Here is an 18,882-nt window from a genome sequence, read left to right as displayed (position 1 = left end):
CAATCTGAGGGTGTTCAAAAATTATTAAGGGGAGAATTACATTGATTAGATGCTGCATACATAAGAAGTGTACCCTGTACCTGGATGTTTTTACTTTTGATTTGACAGCTATTACGCACCTAAATGATTGAGAATCTTTTGTAAAAAAACTTTAGATCATTTTAATATGTTGAACAGGTTTGGTTTAATATTTTGAGCAGTGCCAGTGTTTTCATCCTTTGGATGTGGAGAGTTGATATTATTCATCATTATCATCATCATCAATCCCATAGCCCAAGATGTTGTTGGGGCATCACAATTGACTTGCAACTAATTCTCTCCATCTTTCCCTGTTCTCTGCTGCCTTTTGGGAATCTTCAAACCCCATGCCTGTCTACTCTTTAATTTTGTGTTCCTACCTTTTTCTGTCTGAGTCTTCTTCTGAACCCCTTCATTGTGTCTTTAGATTATTTTTGCCAGTCCAGATGATCTTGAAACATGACTGTACCACTTCAGTTTGCATTTGATCAGTGGTCAGGAGGTCTTCATAGGGTCCGATGGCTTGTTGGATCCTGCTGTAGACCTCTTTGTTGGTTACATGGTCAATGTATGAGATGCCCAATATCTTGCTGTAGCATCTTATTTTGAAGGTTTGGATCCTTCTTTGTAGATCTTGACTGCTCCAGTGGCATAGTGGTTTGAGCATCCGCCTCGGATATGGGAGGTTGCAGGTTCAAACCCCAGTCAAGTCATACCAAGGAATTATAAAAATGGTACTAACAGTTGCCTCGCTAGGCACTCAGCATTAAGAGGTTAGTGTTAGGACTGGTTGGCTTGGGGTCATCAGGATAATGTAACTGAGTGGGACATGTTGCTACATGTCTTTGGCGTGATGTCCCAGTGCTAGACATCACTATAAACTGCCATACTGCAGACATTGCAGTGATATAACTGAAAAATTGTTAAAGCTGCGTTACAAATCTAAATCACACACACACACACACACACTCTTTGTAGATCTTGTGTGAGTATCCATGCTTCACAAGCATACAGAAAGATGGATATGACAATTGAGTGCATCAGCTTTATTTTGGAACCAAGAGCAGTGTTGGTGTCTTTCCATATTGGTCTCAGGCTTGTTATTGCTGCTGTTGTCTGGGCAATCCTGCAAAGAAGTTCTGGTTTGGAGCCCTCCTCTGTGATAATTGATCCCAAGTAATTGAAGATTGAGACTGTTTCCAGCTTCTGTCCAGTGACCTTAATTTCTGCATTGATGCCATTGGTGTTGTTTGTCATCAGTTTGTCATTTTTGGCAATAATCTCCATACTGTATGCTGTGGAGGTTGTGTCAAGGATCTAAACCAAGTCATCCAGTTCTTTTTCATCTCATGCTAGGCTATCAATATCATCTGCGAAGTGAAGGATAGTGATTGTTCTTCCTCTGATGCTGACAGTGCCCTTGTGGTCTACCAAGGCATCCTTCATGATCCTTTCCAGGAAAATGTTGAAGAGTGTAGGTGACAGTATACATCCCTGTATGACTCCAACTGTTGTACTAAACCAATCTCCTATGCTACCATTGATACTGGTGGCTTTGTCATAGACGTGTTCAACAAACCACACCAGGTCTGAGCTGAGGTTGTATTTCCTCATAGTTGTCCATAAGGTCACATGCTATACCCTATCAAAGGCCTTCGTGAAATCTATAAAGACATGATATTGATTTTGCTGATGCTGAAGGTATTTCTGGCAAAAGAGTCTGAGATTACCGGTAAAGATGTATTCTGTGGTACTCCTTCCTGCTCGAAATCCTGCCTGGCTTTAGTCTGTTGGGAAACGTCTTCAGCATGACTTTGCTTGGGTTGCTGATCAGACTGATAGTTCTTTAGTTTTGGCATAGCTGTAGATTGAGTCCATGTGGTGCAGATTGTTGTTAGGACTCTTACTATCTCTTCTCCTCCTGCTTGAATGAGCTTTGCTGGTATGTTGTCAATTCCAGCTGACTTTCCTTCCTTTAATGACCTAACTGCAATTTCTACTTCCTCATGAAGAATGGGGTTGTCATCAATTTCTCCTGCCTGAGGGCACTTTAGTACTGTTTATCCTTGGGTCATATGATTGTACAGTTCTGAGCAGTATTCTGTCCATCATTTTGAGGATATCGATCTTCTGTGAGGCATTTTCCTAATTTGTCTTGGATGGTGGTGGTTTTCCCTTGTTGATGGTTGCGAGATCATTCTCTAGCTGTCAGTTCTGCTCAGACTACCTTCGATTTCACAGCATTATCTTTCTATTCAGGATTCCTTTTCCTTTTTCTTGCTCTTCCTGGTCATGTTGTTGATCTCTCTGTATTTTCTATCTCCTTAATGATATATTTTTCTCTTTTTCAGTTCTTTTCTTTTGTCACATAGTTCAAGAACGTCTGTTGTGACCCAAGGTTTCTTTGTTTGACAATATTTACCAATGATCTTGCTGGCTGTGCTAGTCACGGCTGTGTTGAATGTGGTTGTTAAGGACTCTAGGTTGGTGTATTGGTTGTCCAGAGTTATCAGAAGTGCAAATTTACCACCTTGGAAGGCTTCTGCTACTTTTGGATCTTTCAATTTTACAAAGTCAAATCTGATTCTTGGTGGTAGGTTAGGTTTTTTGATCATTTTTAGGTGGAGGTGAAAAGTTGTCATTAATAAATCATGATCACTTCCAGTATCTACTCATGAGAAACTTTGTATTCTGGCAGTATTCAGTCCTGTGCTGAATCATCTTTTCACCAAGATTTAGTCAATCTGGTTGTGATGTCCATCTGAATTGTGCCAGGTCCATCTTCTAGATGCTTTGTAAGGGCCGAACTTGTTGGTCAAACATGTTGGCCATCACAAGATTGTTGTAGGCTGAAAACTTCAAGAGCCTGAGTCCTCTTTCTTTTGTTTCTTCATTGCAGAAGGGTCCACATGTGCTTTGCCAGTTTGTGAATTGACCCCCACCTTTGCATTCCAGTCTCCTTGTACAAACAGAATGTCCTTCTTGGGTGTGTTGTCAATGACATCTTGAAGTTGATTAATAAAAGAATTCTCCAGTTCATTGTCATCAAAGTTAGATGTGGGTGCATAGGCCTGTTGTATAATTGTGATGTTGAAGGGAGTCACTCAGGCAGATGGTAATAGGCCTGCTTGAGATTGGGCAGCAACCCATAATGCTCTTCACAATGCCCTTGTGGACAAGAAATCCAATGCCTTGATTGTGTTTATCCTCCCTTCTGCTGAAGTAGGGCTTATGCCCTTCATCTATTGTTATTTCACCAAAAAGCAATAATGTTCCAGTTGGACCTCTCCAATTCATGTATAAGTTCTTTGAATTTTCCCATAGCCCTTAGTGTTCTAATGTTTCATGTAGCTATGATGATGTTGTCTTTCCCACGGATCTTGGTAGTGGGAGCACCAGTAGCATACTTGTCACCTCTGTCCTGGTGTGCATTGGAAGCCATGGTCATTGTTGTTCCAGGCTGCAACCAATCTGGTATGGAAGAATTGCTGGTTGTCTTCAAATGGCATGTCAAGGGCAAGATGCAGCCTGGCGGAGCCCATCCCTCTTCAGACTGGATGACCACAGCCAAAGTCCACAAATATAATGTGTCACACCCTTGGTCATGAGTACATGGTCACTGAACTCATCTTGGAGCCTTTCTGCCCTGGCCGTTTACTTCATCAAGGAATACATTCTCTCAGTGAAAGGTGTCACTTATTTAAATTATTCATTGGAATAACATAATGCTCATTGACTTTTTGTGTAGACATGTCATTGTTAACTGTATCCAGGAACATTTTCTTTTCATTTCATTGTTAGTAAATCACAGCTTTACACTCCATTTCCAAAGTATACTAAAGTTGTGGGGAGCTTAAGCAATACATGTAGTGTTTTTATTTGCATAATCGTATAAATCTGAATAATTTATAAAAAGAGATGTAATTAATAAAGACATTACAAGGTTTGGGTCCTAGAATTTGATCCCTTGTATACCTCCTGTTATTATAGATATTTGCTCATAAATGAGTTTCCTGTTTGATGCATGTTAAATTTTAGAGATAAGCTGCCATAGTGTTTACTGTTGAATCTAAGTCAATCGGCTGCCAGTTTCTGAAGGTTGTGGTTGTTGCAAAACAGTAAAATTCATTTGATAAATTCATCAAAGTAGCTGCAGCATATTTGTTTTGGCTTGGGGCTAATTGCAAGTCTTGTGGTAGTTGAATTAGTGTAATCTGAAAGCTGAACATCTTTAGGAAGGTAGAAAGGTATCATGTAAGGAAATTGTCAAAGTAATTATTCATTGTTGCTAGGAGTCAAATGGCATGGTGACCAAGATGGGCCTCAGAGTAATTATTCATTGTTGCTAGGGGTCAAATGGCATGGTGACCAAGATGGGCCTCAGAGTAATTATTCATTGTTGCTAGGGGTCAAATGGCATGGTGACCAAGATGGGCCTCAGAGTAATTATTCATTGTTGCTAGGAGTCAAATGGCATGGTGACCAAGATGGGCCTCAGAGTAATTATTCATTGTTGCTAGGGGTCAAATGGCATGGTGACCAAGATGGGCCTGATCAACTGGAGTAGCATGAAATGGCTTAAAAGGTTTAATAAAAATCATTGACACCTATTGGGCAGTCGGTTTGGAAGTGTTTTTGTTAATCTTGTCCAAAATTATCAGAATGGCATATGAATAGATGATAGGTCTGTGCATTATGCTAGAAATAAAACCATTGTAACAATACTTATAAAACACAACCATCGTACAACTGAGTGATCTGAAGATGAAAAAACCATCAGTTGGTATGTGTATTGATAATGTATTATATCTTGGGTTTGTGAATTGTGTTAATACATGGCAGAGGTATGTCATTTCACCCCTACTGGTTGCATATAGGTAGTTCAGAGTTTTGATATGGTTGGGAGAATTCTAACAGGATCATTGTTTTGTATATCAAGTGGATTGTTTTTGTTCATCAGGAAAAGTATTGATTGAGTTCCATGTTTTAATAGTTTGGGTGAATTAAGGTCTTTTTTCATCCTATTTGATATGACTTTAGCTGTAAAGTTCTTCAGTGACATGAGAGAAATAAAATTTTGTCAACATTTTAAAAATTCTTTTTCTTGGGCAGTATTTAAGCTTCGGTGAACATTGCAGGTTATCGAGTATGTCATGATAAAACACCTCTGTTTACCAGGAAGGGCTTGGTAGTTGGCCAGAGATCCTTTATGTTCCACTTGAGACACATTCAAAAAACTAAATGGCTTTATGTCTGAATTTAGTTACCAAATTCCTTGGGAATTTTTAAAATTATTTTTTTTCTCCTTTGGATGTTCCTGATCTCTGGTGTTTATAAAGTACTGTAAATACATTCTTGTAAGTCGAGTCTTACTGCAGACTGCACAGACCCAGATCTGGTGTAGACTGCACAGACGCAGATCTGGTGTTGGATAATGCACCGTCAGATCTAGGTCTGTGGAGTTTTGTAGGAGTAATCAGGAGAACAAACAACATTGACCCTGGTCTGCAGGTGCATTATGATATGGCAGATCAGAATCTTTGTTGTTTGCAGTTTGACTCTACTTATAAGTGAGTATATATGGTAGTTGAGCTTTCATGTATATTCCTTTCTTAGACTGTCATTGATGAAGGGTGGTGACTGTTTAAGATGAGTATGTACTCCAAATCACATTAGTGAGAAATTACTCAAATGATCTGTTGCCATCTTTGGGATCATCATATATCTGAGTGATGTGTAGGCCTTATCTGAGCATTTAAGTTTTCCTCATTAAAATCCTTAAAACAAGAAAGTGAAATTACTGTGGGTTGTTTTTGGGACTTTCATTGATCATAATGATTGTGAAAATCATTTTGTGGATGTGTCCCAAATACCAGTGTTAAAATGTCCAGTTACATAGGTACCGCTTTTTTAAATTCAATGTCTGCATTTTTTAAATAGGTTGATCCAGAAATTATTTTGTCATGTTAAACTTATCTGAAATATTGGTAAGGGGCTGACATTTGTTTTGGTTTGAAGAGTAAAAATATTGATCTCCTAGCAACATAAAGTTATCATCATGGATAGCAATTCTATCAATAATGATGTACCGTATAGCATGTTGGAGGGTTTTTAGCCTCTGGCTAAGAACCATTTACATTTCTGAGAGGTTATTTCTGTACATTATGCTGCAGTTCTATGTCCATCTTTCTTTAGTGGTGATGTCTGATTGAAAGAAACTAAGGACACCACTACCCGGTGTGATATGGTGGTCTTGAACATAGGGTAGACAGGAAATGAAGTAGTGATCAGGGAAGGAGGACTATCTCTTGGTTTCATTTAGCATGAAGAAATCTACCATTTTGTTGATAAGAGCTCAGAAACATATCCCGATTTATATGAAAACTGTTTACTTTGAGATGAGCTAGTAGAAAACTTTTAATTTGCTTTTTGTCTACAGAAAGAATAAGTGGTTTTATATGTTGATATTACACTGAATGTTAGCTATGATGAAAAATCTGTGTTCCATAGATACTGAAGTGATGCTGGCAAAGGGTGATATATTACTGGGATGACGACCAAGTGATGCTGGCAAAGGGTGATATATTACTGGGATGATGACCAAGTTATTCGTAACTTTGTAGAGAAGCGTGACACCTGTAATTACTCTTCATTGTGTGCTCTATAGTAACTTCTGGTTTTGTCAGACACCTGGGGTTCTTTGGACATTTTGTTTAAAACATTTTAGACTTACTGTAAACATATTAACCAATTTAAGACTTTGTCATACATGTTCAGTTGACTAACACATGGGTTTGGATTGTGCTGGTGTCACATGTTGATTTTAGTTGGCTGTCACAGTCAGTTCGGTGCATAGATTTCCTACAGAAGAAGTGATTTTGAATCTAAAAAGCTGATATCAGCATTATGATAACATGCTTAGTTAATAAGTACATATCTGTTTATGAAATATTGATTCTAATATTCATTAAAATCAAAGAAATGTATGCTGAAAAGACAGAAGTTATTATTCTTTTTTGTCTTGAATCATAATGTTTAAGCCATCTTGTTAAAGTTTGCTACCTAGTTCATGATCAGCACCAAAATTTCTTAAAAGTCAAATTTATTCAATATATTTTTCTGTTGGTAGTTGGAATAGTGTGGAAGTGTTATTAATTTTTGAAGTATTCTGTTGAAATGCAGGCAGATATGAGGCAAGCGAGTAAAAGTCCAGACAAACTAAAATTTTGGAACTCTGGTTGATGGAGATTTTGAAGTGCGGCAGCAATGGGCAGTGTATTATTCTTTACATATACTGCAGACACAATATTGACATTAGGGACTAACCATTTTAGTTTTGGGCTGGAGAGGAGGGATGCAGTGATTTCTTTTGAACCAAGAGATTTGTTCTTTTATCTCAACGTTTTTCTTTCAGCTAATTTAATGGATATGATTCTATTTTCAGCAATCAGAGCAAAAGTATTTTTTCAAGCTATCCTCCTAAATAGTGTATAAAATGTATGTACCTGCTAAGTAGTGTATAAAATACATGTACCTGCAAAGTAGTGTATAAAATCCATATGATTGCTAAGTAGTGTGTAAAATCCATGTACCTACTAAGTAGTGTGTAAAATCCATGTACCTACTAAGAAGTGTATAAAATCCATGTACCTACTAAGTAGTGTATAAAATCCATGTACCTACTAAATACTAAATAGTGTATAAAATCCATGTACCTACTAAGTAGTGTATAAAATCCATGTACCTACTAAGTAGTGTATAAAATCCACGTACCTACTAAGTAGTTTATAAAATCCATGTACCTACTAAATAGTGTATAAAATCCATGTACCTACTAAGTAGTGTATAAAATCTATATCTAGGCATGATATATACTGGTTGAACAAATTTGACTTTTTGATCATGTAAACACAAGTGTGCATTTTCTTTTTTCTGATTTCAGAATCAAAGATTTCCTATCCATCAGCATGCTTGAACCGAAGAGTTGACAGTGGTTTCTGACTTAAAGATTCATCGGTTGTGTATAAATTGACAATTGTTGTAACACGAAGATCAAAGCTGAATATAAACACGCTACGTTACAATGGGACGGAAAAAGATCAAGATCACCCGCATCAGCGATGAGCGCAACAGACAGGTATTACTGCTATATGTATTAGTCACTGCCCAAAACATTTTCTAATGAAATGTAAAAATCAGAACATAAGCACACTGGGGTGAAATTACCTTTTTTAACATACCCTTAACATAATTGTTACCTCCCCAAGTGAATTCCATGGGATGATGTAACAACCCACATGTCTGTCTGTTTGTTCATCATTCTGTAAACATTTCATTGTCATTAGCTTGTTAGCTGTTCTAGGTTTTTGAACCAAGTGAGGTCATTCTGGACTCCCAAAATAGGAAAGAGACTATTTTCCCTCCAGGCAGAAGTGGGATAAGTGAAAGACCCATGGCGATTTGATAAAGTTTGATTGTGTCACTGGATGTATGTATTACAGATAATAATAGTAATAATAATAATAATAATAATAATGTAGTTGTGCTTATAGTTGCTGCTACTGCTGTGGTGCTAAATTATTTACATTTTGTTATTAACAGAACTGTATGTTGAACATGTTATTTATTCAAGTTAAGTTTATGACTTGGAATACAAAAATGATGATTGACATTTTATTTTAGTTTTCTTCAATACAGATAACTGTATGTATGATATTGAATCAACTTTAGAGAACCACAGTATTTTAACTGCTAGAGTGTCAGACTCGTACTCCAAGCAGTGTGGGTTGGATACCTGCTCAGGCCAGTCTGGGTTGGATACCTGCCCAGGCTAGTCTGGGTTGGATACCTGCTCAGGCCAGTCTGGGTTGGATACCTGCCTAGGCCAGTCTGGGTTGGATACCTGCTCATGTCAGTCTGGGTTGGATACCTGCCCAGGTAAGTCTGGATTGGATACCTGCCCAGGTAAGTCTGGGCTGGATACCTGCCCATGCCAGTCTAGGTTTGATACCTGTCCAAGCCAGTCTGGGTTGGACACCTGCCCAGGTCAGTCTAGGTTTGATACCTGCCCAGGCCAGTCTGGGTTGGATACCTGCCCAGGCCAGTCTGAGTTGGACACCTGCCCAGGCCAGTCTAGGTTTGATACCTGCCCAGGCCAGTCTGGGTTTGATACCTGCCCAGGTCAGTCTGGGTTGGATGCCTCAATGTGTCTTTGGGAAAGTCATTTAGGCACCCATTTCCTTATGCTGATATGGTCAAATAAAGTGCTGAAAGTACAAGCTGTCTTGAAACTTACAGAGTAAAACATCCAACAGAAGTTTTTTTGATGAATATAGACATTTAGTTGCTATAAAACTGAGAGAAAATGAGAGCTTTTGGTCAAAATGAGGAATAAAGACTGTTGTGAAATAAGGTTAATCTTACTAAGAAAGCAAGAAAAGATCGCTATAAATCTGCTGGAGTCTGGTAATGAAAATCCATTTATCATTTGGAAATTATTCAATCAACTTGGCAACAAAACTAAAAATGGGATTCACACCTGACACCTGACTCTGTGTTAGGAGCAGGTTTGCACGTTTTTGTGGTGCAAGTTGTTGAGAGGGTGGTATATGAAAGGTGAACCAGCATACAGAGGTCACTTGTATACAAAAGGTGAGTTTGGTCTTTTTCCATTGGTGGCGGCTCTTGACAGTTTGGACAGTATTTGGTTTCAAGCCAAAAATAATTTCTGCTATCCTTTACAAGTGAATAAAAATATTTCACTATTATATTTTCTGTTGTTCAACAGGCGACATTTGCAAAGCGTAAGTTTGGCCTGATGAAAAAAGCATATGAACTGAGTGTACTGTGTGACTGTGAAATTGGTCTCATCATTTTTGCGACCAATAACAAGCTGTACCAATATGCAAGCTCAGACATGGATAGTGTTCTTCTGAAATACACAGAGTACAATGAGACCGTTGTCAGCCAGACAAACAAGGACATCAAGGAGGTATAACAGTTTTGATTTGTTTGACTTTCTTTCTTTGAAGGATACAAATTGCCTGAGGTAACATTTCAGAATTAAAGAGAATAGGGTTTCAGAGTAAAGACATTAAAACTTTTTTCCGTTTTGTAGATACTATTGTGAAGTTAAACACCAGCCAACCAGATTACATCAGTAAAAATTGATAGGTTGAAGAAAGATTATCACATTCAGATGCCATGTTTAAATATATACAATGGTTGTCTCATTTAACATTAATATCACATTTTATCAAACTACATGAGATCATTTATACAGAACCAGTATCTCTTGTAAACAATACCTTGTGTGTGTGTGTCTCTCACTCTGTATATATGTTTGCACACGCACATGCATGTATGTGTCAAAGACACATTAGTTTAAAGTGACTTGTTGCAGTACAGTTTTAAAACTAGCATGGCTAATATAATTTTGTGCCATTCACTCACAAGTATATATAGATATTCAGACTGTAATGATTACCCAAATAACTGTTGATGGGTCAAGTATTAGTAATAACCAGTTACAAACTTTTATAACTGGTTGACCAACACTCCCCTCTCACCTTGTAAGAACAAGCATATTTATTGTTCATATGTTTGAACAAATTGAAAATGTGAATGAACTTGCTCATTCCAAACCTCTTCTTCAACAAGTTTAAACATAAACTGAAACATTGCCACACATCTGCCCCCATATGCAGTCCAGTGCTATAGATATATATCTGCTATTTTAAGATATGACAAAGAAGAGCAAGTTGAAATATGTCCTGATTAACCTTTTCAGCTTGACTGGTCATATCTTATGGGATGCCTGTTGTCCATCATCCATCCATCATTTACCACATGTTTTTTATCGCTACTCCTCTTAAACTACTTGGAGGATTGCATTGAAACATTATACACACATTCATTCCATGGTCACATTACCCCTAAATGAAAATGGTGCTGCACAGACTTAGTGAAAATCTTGTTATTGCTAATCCTTGTGAATGGATGGTCATATCAATTTCATTAAAAGATTTCTTGCATTGTCTACTATGCCCCCGTTTGGCAGACATCTTGAAAACTTTGTTATTGCTACTCATCCCACAAGAATGGTCATATCAACATGGGGTCTTAACTTTAAGACTTCCCATGATGTCTAGTTGGTCTTGAATAAAAATAATGCCAATCTGAAGTCCAGTATAGTCATATCAACATGGGGTTTTAGCTTTAAGACTTCCCATGATGTCTAGTTGGTCTTGAATAAAAAAATAATGCCAATCTGAAGTCCAGTATAGTCATATCAACATGGGGTTTTAGCTTTAAGACTTCCCATGATGTCTAGTTGGTCTTGAATAAAAATAATGCCAATCTGAAGTCCAGTATAGTCATATCAACATGGGGTTTTAGCTTTAAGACTTCCCATGATGTCTAGTTGGTCTTGAATAAAAAATAATGCCAATCTGAAGTCCAGTATAGTCATATCAGCATGAGGTATTAGCTTTAAGACTTCCCTTGATGTCTAGTTGGTCCTGAATAAAAATAATTTCAATCTGAAGTCCAGTATAGTCATATCAACATGGGGTCTTAGCTTTAAGACTTCCCACGATGTCTAGTTGGTCTTGAATAAAAATAATGTCAATCTGAAGTCCAGTATGGCCAGCATGACAGCCATCTTGAAAATCTTTTATTGCTACTTCAGTCTCTTGAATGGATGGTTTATAAAGATGGGGTTTTCACTAAACGACTTCTCGTAAAGTATAGCTTTTCCCATAAAAAAATTGTGCAGATCTGACATCCACCTTCATAAAAATCTTTTAATCACAAGTCAGCTTGGGGGATTTTCACTTCTTTTGATGTCCAGTTGGTCTTAAATGAAAATCTTGTTATTCATACTCTTCATAATTGGAGAGGCATATCTTGAAAATATTTTTATCTTTGACTGTGCTCACCAGTTATTATGTACTTTTGAGAGAGTGATGTATTTAATGTAAAATTGTTTGCAGTTGAAACATGCACAGTGGAGAGAATGTTGTTATACCCCTATGCTAATTTGGTGTAATGTGGCTAACATTTCTTTGGATATTGTACTTGTGGAAATTGTACATGATCTAAGCACACTGCTAACTAAAATGACTGCTCCCTTGTGCTAAAATAATCAGGCTGAATTAGTCTAAAATACACTATCTTTATCAGCTATTAAATTAGGGAAAATGAATTTTGCCAGACTAGACAATACCAGCTTCTGAAAGTGCAATGAATGAATTACCAGATACATAAAACGTAAAAAAAAAAGTTATCTGCTTTTTTGTTTACATTTACCTTTGAAGATCAGGAAGTGTAAATAATCAAGTAGAGCTAGCACTTTTTTGAAAGGTGCACATCTGGAGTAAGGCCAAGCTGTATACTCTATAACCCATATCACACCCATCAATCATACACCAAAATAAAGGGAATTAAACGTTCTTTGAACAGTACCTAAGATATATAAGGTCTTTTTTTAAATAGCCAATATAATCAGTGAGGAAACCTGGGGAAATTCTTTTTCTTTAAAATTCTAACTATATTCAAAATATGAAACTGTAGAGTGCCACCTTTACTCCTTTGCGTTTTGATGGCTATATCAGAATGTGGTTTCACCAAGAAACTTCTTACCATACCTAGATGGTCCTAAATAGTTTCAGTCATACATCCAGTATGCCTGCCATGATGACTATGTTAAAATTATTGTTGTCACTACTCTGCCTGAATGGATGATTATTATGGCATGGGGTTTTCACCAGAAGACTTATGATGTCTACTGTTGTCTAAATTAAAATGGTGTCAAGCTCACATCTAATATGTTTACCACAGGAGCTAATTTGAACCTATTATCTCAAAAGAATATCAGATTTCTAAAGGAAGAAATGGTCTTATCTTGAATTCCTGGAAATCCACATCACCTAGTAGAGCTCACTCCCTTCTGAGAATTCTTGTTAAAAGTGGCTTAATCAAAGTTGCATCTTTCAATGTATGAACTGTTGAGTAATTGCATTCCATTTGCTTACAAGTTGAGTCCAACTGCAAACTGCACAGACCCAGATCTGCCATTGCATGATATGCTGGCAGATCTAGGTCTGTGCAGTTTGGTAGGAGTAGTCAGTAAAACACACGACATAGACTCTGAAGTGCAGGCACATTATGCTATGGCAAATTAGGTTCTTTGTTGTTTGCAGTTTGACTCGGCTTATAAGCAACTATGTATTGTACCCGTTTTAAATTACTTAATCTTGTTTATCTTCTCATTGCAGCTATTGAACGAGAATGATAGTAAGCTAGATGATGACAATGATTATGGAAATTCCTCAGGCCTTTCTCCTTCAGCAGATTGCCAGAATCATGAAATAGATGTTGAGTGCGAGAAAGTCATTGCTGAAGGAGTTAGAACGGTCAGTAGTATGATTTTCAGCAAAGTTAATATGACTTGTTATATTGTGTAGGATTGGCTCATATACAATTTCCAGTTAGCTATATTGCTGCCAGTCTGCTGGTCTGATGATGTTTGAATTTACAGCAGACTGGGGCCAAAAAATGAGTAACCAGTCACGCTGACCAGTTGGTTATTTTAGGTATGGCATATACATTTAATATACAAATTGTATCTTCAATGATATTAACAGAAGTAACATAAACCATGTGAAAAGAAAAAAAAGGAGAGTTGTTTCTGATCACTTATGAATCTGTGTGAGATAAAAAGATAAATATATCATGTATACTCTGCATTCAGTAGACACTTGTAACTCCAGTATCTGTGCATTCAGTAGACACTTGTAACTCCAGAATTTGTGCAATGCCTGATTACGTGTGCTACTTCTGATTCACAACATCAGCATGTGTAGTCATTGTGATGCCTAGAAGCCACCAGGGGCTAAAACCAAACACAGCCAAGGAAAAAGGAACTATTCAAAAGAAACATGACATTATCAAATGAAAACAATGTTCTCAAAATAGAATTTGCTTGGAATATAGAAACAGTATGCATGCTAAGATGAAGACAACCTCTTAGCTGTTCAGTTGCGTTCTGCTGAAACCCATCTTCCATATAGGCAGCTGTATTTTGGATAGCAGACTAAATTTCATATGGGCATCTGTATTTTGGGTAGCAAACTAAATTTCATATGGGCAGCTGTATTTTGGATAGCAGACCAAATTTCATATGGGAATTCACCTGTATTTCAGATAGCAGATCAAATTTCATATGGGCATTCAGCTGTGTTTTGGATAGCAGACCAAATTTCATATGATCATCTGTATTTCCGATAGCAGACCAAATTTCATATATGGGCATTCAGCTGTATTTCGGATAGCAGACCAAATTTCATATGGGAATTCAGCTGTATTTTGGATAGCAGAGCCTCATCTTTGCATGCTGGGTCTAGTTCTGATACTGTTAGTGATGACAAGTCAATGGATGAAGATCTGGATTCTTATTCTGACTTTTATTCAAACTGGTCATCAATGACAGCAACAGATTCTGATGCCCAGCCCTTAGATGATTTATTTATGGATTTTAATCAGCTGAACAGTTTGAATAATTGTACTGGTCAGTAAACAGTGTCCATGTTATGCTGAATTTAATAAATGTAATAAATTTGACATATGAATATTTTAATTTGTATTCTACTTTATTTTCTGGGTTTCATTATGTTAAAACCTTACTAAGCATTGATGTTTACTATATTTACCATCGAATCGTTTACCTCTTTTTGTCTTATATGATGATATATAGGACCAGTTGGTCATGGACAGGACCAGTAGCATTTTCAAGTTACTGTTCCTGTGGGCTTTCAGGAAATTTTGGCAGGTTTCACACTGAATATGTACAGTGTAGACTCCGATCTGATGGTGCATTATAGAGTTCTCGGTCTACAGCAGAATCCCCCACCCTACAAATTTTGAAGTTTGATTGTAGTATTTTTTTATCTTGGGGTAGAAATCATGTCTCCAGTTTAATTTGCAAATTACAGCAATATCTTCTTTTTTTTTTTGTGGTTTCATTTTGGTAACATGACTTCTCCTGAAATTGAAAGTCACAGGAACATTCATGTGATGTACAAAAAATCTTTACAAAAAGTTGCAATTTATAAAAATCAGATACCAATATTTTATCAGCAATCATAAATATATGAAAATCTATCAGCACAAAAATGTTTTGGTATACAGTATGTCGTCATAAGATGTAATTCTATCTTAATAACAGCCTACACAGTCTCTACCCATACCAGTGTCAGTTCCAGTCAAGAACATTGCATTTGCTACTGTACAGAACATGCCAGAAACCGCAGCAGCAGGTGAGAATTTGTTCATGGAACACTAATTTTATGACCCATCATCAAGATGCAAGGGTCTTAAAGGACTCACCTTTTCCAACTGTCAATCTATCTGTCCATCTGTTCTCAAATGATCTAAAGCCCTTGTACATAATTGTATGCCACTTGGTTGGTAAATTGCCTGTTACATGTAAATGTGCTGTATTGGTCTGGTTGTGTCAGAAGACACAGATGTACCATTTATGGCATTTGTTTCATCAATTCCATTTTGAATAGAGTTATAGCCATTTACAATTGACATCATATCTTCACAGAGTCACTGCTCAGGTTGCCTAGTGGTTAGAGTGTCTGCCTTGGAAGCGGGAGATCGTGGGTTCGAACCCCGGACGAGTCATACCAAAGACTTACAAAAATGGTACTAACAGCTGCCTCGCTTGGCACTCAGCATTAAGAGGTTAGTGTTAGAACTGGTCAGCCAGGTGTTGGGATAATGTGACTGGGTGGGACATCATGCTACGTGTCTGCGGCATGATGCCCCAGTGCTAGACATCACTATAAACTGCCACACTGCAGACATCGTAGTGATATGACTGAAAAATTGTTAAAGCTACGTTAAAAATCATAATCACACACAAACACACACACACACATCTTCACAGAGCATTTTGTTTGGTATTCAGCATAGTTCAAAGGCCAAGAACATATTCTGTTGCAACTTGTTATGGGATTGCTGTACATGGGCCTTGTAAAGGGTATAGTCTTATTTAGACTGGGTATGGTCCAATGGTTGTTCTGCCTACTGACTTCAGTTCCTCAAAATAACTTAATCCTAAAAAATTTTTAATACTTTTACCTAAACTTGGCATGTTTCTCATATTGAGACATTGAGTGAGCTTGATTTTCAGCATTCCAAACATTATTTAGAGGAGTTGTGGCACCTTATTGCCTGAAGTTGAGTTCATTTTGAAGCTTTCCCATTGTCCTTTGCAGGAGTTATGGCTCTTGATTGTGCATCCTTCTAATCTTGCTCTACATGGCATAACTTTACTTAAGGAATATTGCACTTTATTCAATGTTATTATGTCCTTTTTATTGACAAGACCTTGAATGAGTTGGATTTCTAGCATTGCATGTCATCAATTACAAGAGCTAAGGCCCCAGAATGCACATTTTCTCAAAATTTGGTTTTCCAGCAGAAATTTTTTATTCGTAAGGCCCTGCCAAGCAAATTATACCCATCATCACTGCTGTAGTTTATAATGTTTTTGTAACATTAGGTGTTAAATCATTCAGAAATTGTGACAAAACCAGTCATTGATCAGTTAAATGTATTCTGGCTTAAATCATAATATTTGACAATGAAGTATTTATATACACTAAACGTCCGTCTTAATTTCACATGTTTAATGCTTATAAAGCTAATAATTTACATTATTTATTTCAAATTTTATGTGCCTTCAATTCCAAATCTCAAGAGAATCACAGAGGCTAACATGTTGGACTCAGAATTGGTGATTTTCAGGTTCATTCCCACCCAGGCCAGCTGGAAATGCCTCCTGTGGTGTGTATTGAAACAAGGTACTTTACAGCTGTTGACACTGTACTAGTAGTTTTTTGTATGCTTTGATGCCAGTAAAATACCAGCCAATAAACTATTCCAAATTTCAGCTGCTGCTATAAGCATGGCCACTGACCAAAAGGCTCACGGTTCCTTTGACCTGCAGCAAGCTATCAGTCAGGATAAGGGAGACATCCCAGGCTCACACTGTGATGGTGGTGGGGAAAGAGTGATAATCCCGTCAGAAGGTGGAAATATTACAGCACAGGTAATTTTTAATTCTGCTGGTCAGAAGAATTTAAGTGATGACCTATTTTGTGCCATCTGTGTTATGGCTACTTCTCTTAGACTACTGGAAAGATTGTCATGTCACTTTACAGGTGTATTCGTCCCAAGGTCTGGTTGGGACTAAATAAAAATGGTGCCCCATGTACATCAGATAAGGTTGCCATGAAAGCCAGCTTGAAAATCTTGTTTTTGCTACTACTTCTGCATGGATGGTCATATTGACTTGGGATTTTCATTAAAGACTTCTAAGTACTCCAGTGCCCTAAGTGGTTGAAGCATCCACCTCAGATGCAGGAGGTTGTAGGTTCAAACCCCAGCCAAGTCATACCAAAGACTTATAAAAATGGTACTAGCAGCTGCCTCACTTACTGCTCAGCATTAAGAGGTTAGTGTTAGGATTGGTTGGCCTGGTGTCAGGATAATGTGACTGGGTGGGACATCATGCTACATGTTTGCGGCATGATGCCCCAGTGCTAGACATCACTATAAACTGCCACACTGCAGACATCATAGGGATATGACTGAAAAATTGTTAAAGCTACGTTAAAAATCCAAATCACACGTACACACACACTAAGACTTCCTGTGATTCTAGTTTAAAATAAGAAAGGTGCCAATCCGACAACCACCTTGAAAAGCCTGTTGATGCTACTCCTACTGAACAGATTTTTGTTTTGACATGGTATTTTCACTAACAGACTTCTTATGACATCTTGTTGATCTTAAATGAAAGATGTGATAATCTGATATCCTATCATATGGCCACCATGGTGACCAACTTGAAAATCTTTTATATGGCTACTTCTTCACTGGATTGTCATATTGACATGGGGTTATCACTAAAAGAGTTCTTATGTTATCTAGTTGTTCTGAGATGAAAATAGTATCCTTCAGACATCCTCTTCACTAAGGAAATGATGCTGATCTGACAAAAAGACTATAAGCAAGAAAACGAGTTACAGAGGGATCTCAATCAAATTGAGAAGGGGATGACATTTCCTCAGGACTTTGAGAAAACCTGAAGAGTGAGTAACAACCAATGTGTGTGTGCAAAAACTGTATTATATCACTGTTTTTTTTCTGTTGTTGATCACAATGAAACAATATTGCCTTTGTTTTTCAAAACTCAACATATTCATTTCATGAAACAACTGTTGACATCTGAACTTCATTGTTAAAAATTGTCCTATTAGTAAAATATTGGTGCAGTGATTTCATTGCATGCATTAGTGAAACGTTTTATCATCCATGAAGAAATCTCCGAGTGCCAGTTCAGGAATCATAAGTTAACTTCTAATTATGTAACTTGCTTCTCCGTGACTATCTGTATCTGTATAACAAAGCTTTTTATTCACCAAGTTTTCATTTTGCTACATTGCCTTGCCATCTTGAAAAGGCTCATTTAAAGTAGTTTTTATTATATTTCTTACCTAATAATATTTATAATTGTTCAATTGTTCATTTAATCAATTGATTGAAATTTCATCAAATATTGTTAATTACAGTTACCGAGAATGTTGTTTGGAAAGAAAATTTAACAAAATACATGACTTCTTATTAAAACTTGACAATTTCATCATCTTGATTTGGGGGTACTAAACCAATAATTATTTATGATAAAATGAGCAATATATCAAGGTTTCATTTGCAAATTTTGATGGTGGTTTTCTTCAGTTGCAACAAATAGGGGGCAATTTTTGCTGTACTATCTTGTTTAAAAAT

At 37.1% G+C, this 18,882-nt stretch overlaps 1 protein-coding gene across 6 annotated transcripts in view; it reads left to right on the top strand.

Moving 5' to 3' along the window:
- LOC149800656 (uncharacterized) overlaps positions 1-18,882 on the top strand; it is a 75,264-nt gene that overhangs the window by 2,300 nt on the left and 54,082 nt on the right. For all 6 annotated transcript variants that reach the window (XM_089954684.1, XM_089954682.1, XM_089954686.1 and 3 more), the window contains exons 2-6: positions 7,961-8,155; positions 9,806-10,009; positions 13,296-13,433; positions 15,245-15,335; positions 16,983-17,140. In XM_089954684.1, the coding sequence (XP_089810810.1) occupies positions 8,102-8,155; positions 9,806-10,009; positions 13,296-13,433; positions 15,245-15,335; positions 16,983-17,140 (645 nt within the window). In that variant the 5' untranslated portion in view covers positions 7,961-8,101. The remainder of the gene's footprint in view (positions 1-7,960; positions 8,156-9,805; positions 10,010-13,295; positions 13,434-15,244; positions 15,336-16,982; positions 17,141-18,882) is intronic.

Source organism: Sinohyriopsis cumingii, chromosome 4 (genome assembly GCF_028554795.1).
Source record: "Sinohyriopsis cumingii isolate HCF-2022 chromosome 4, ASM2855479v2, whole genome shotgun sequence".
Taxonomy (NCBI): Eukaryota; Metazoa; Mollusca; class Bivalvia; order Unionida; family Unionidae; genus Sinohyriopsis; species Sinohyriopsis cumingii.
This window is presented reverse-complemented; position numbering and strand designations above follow the sequence as displayed.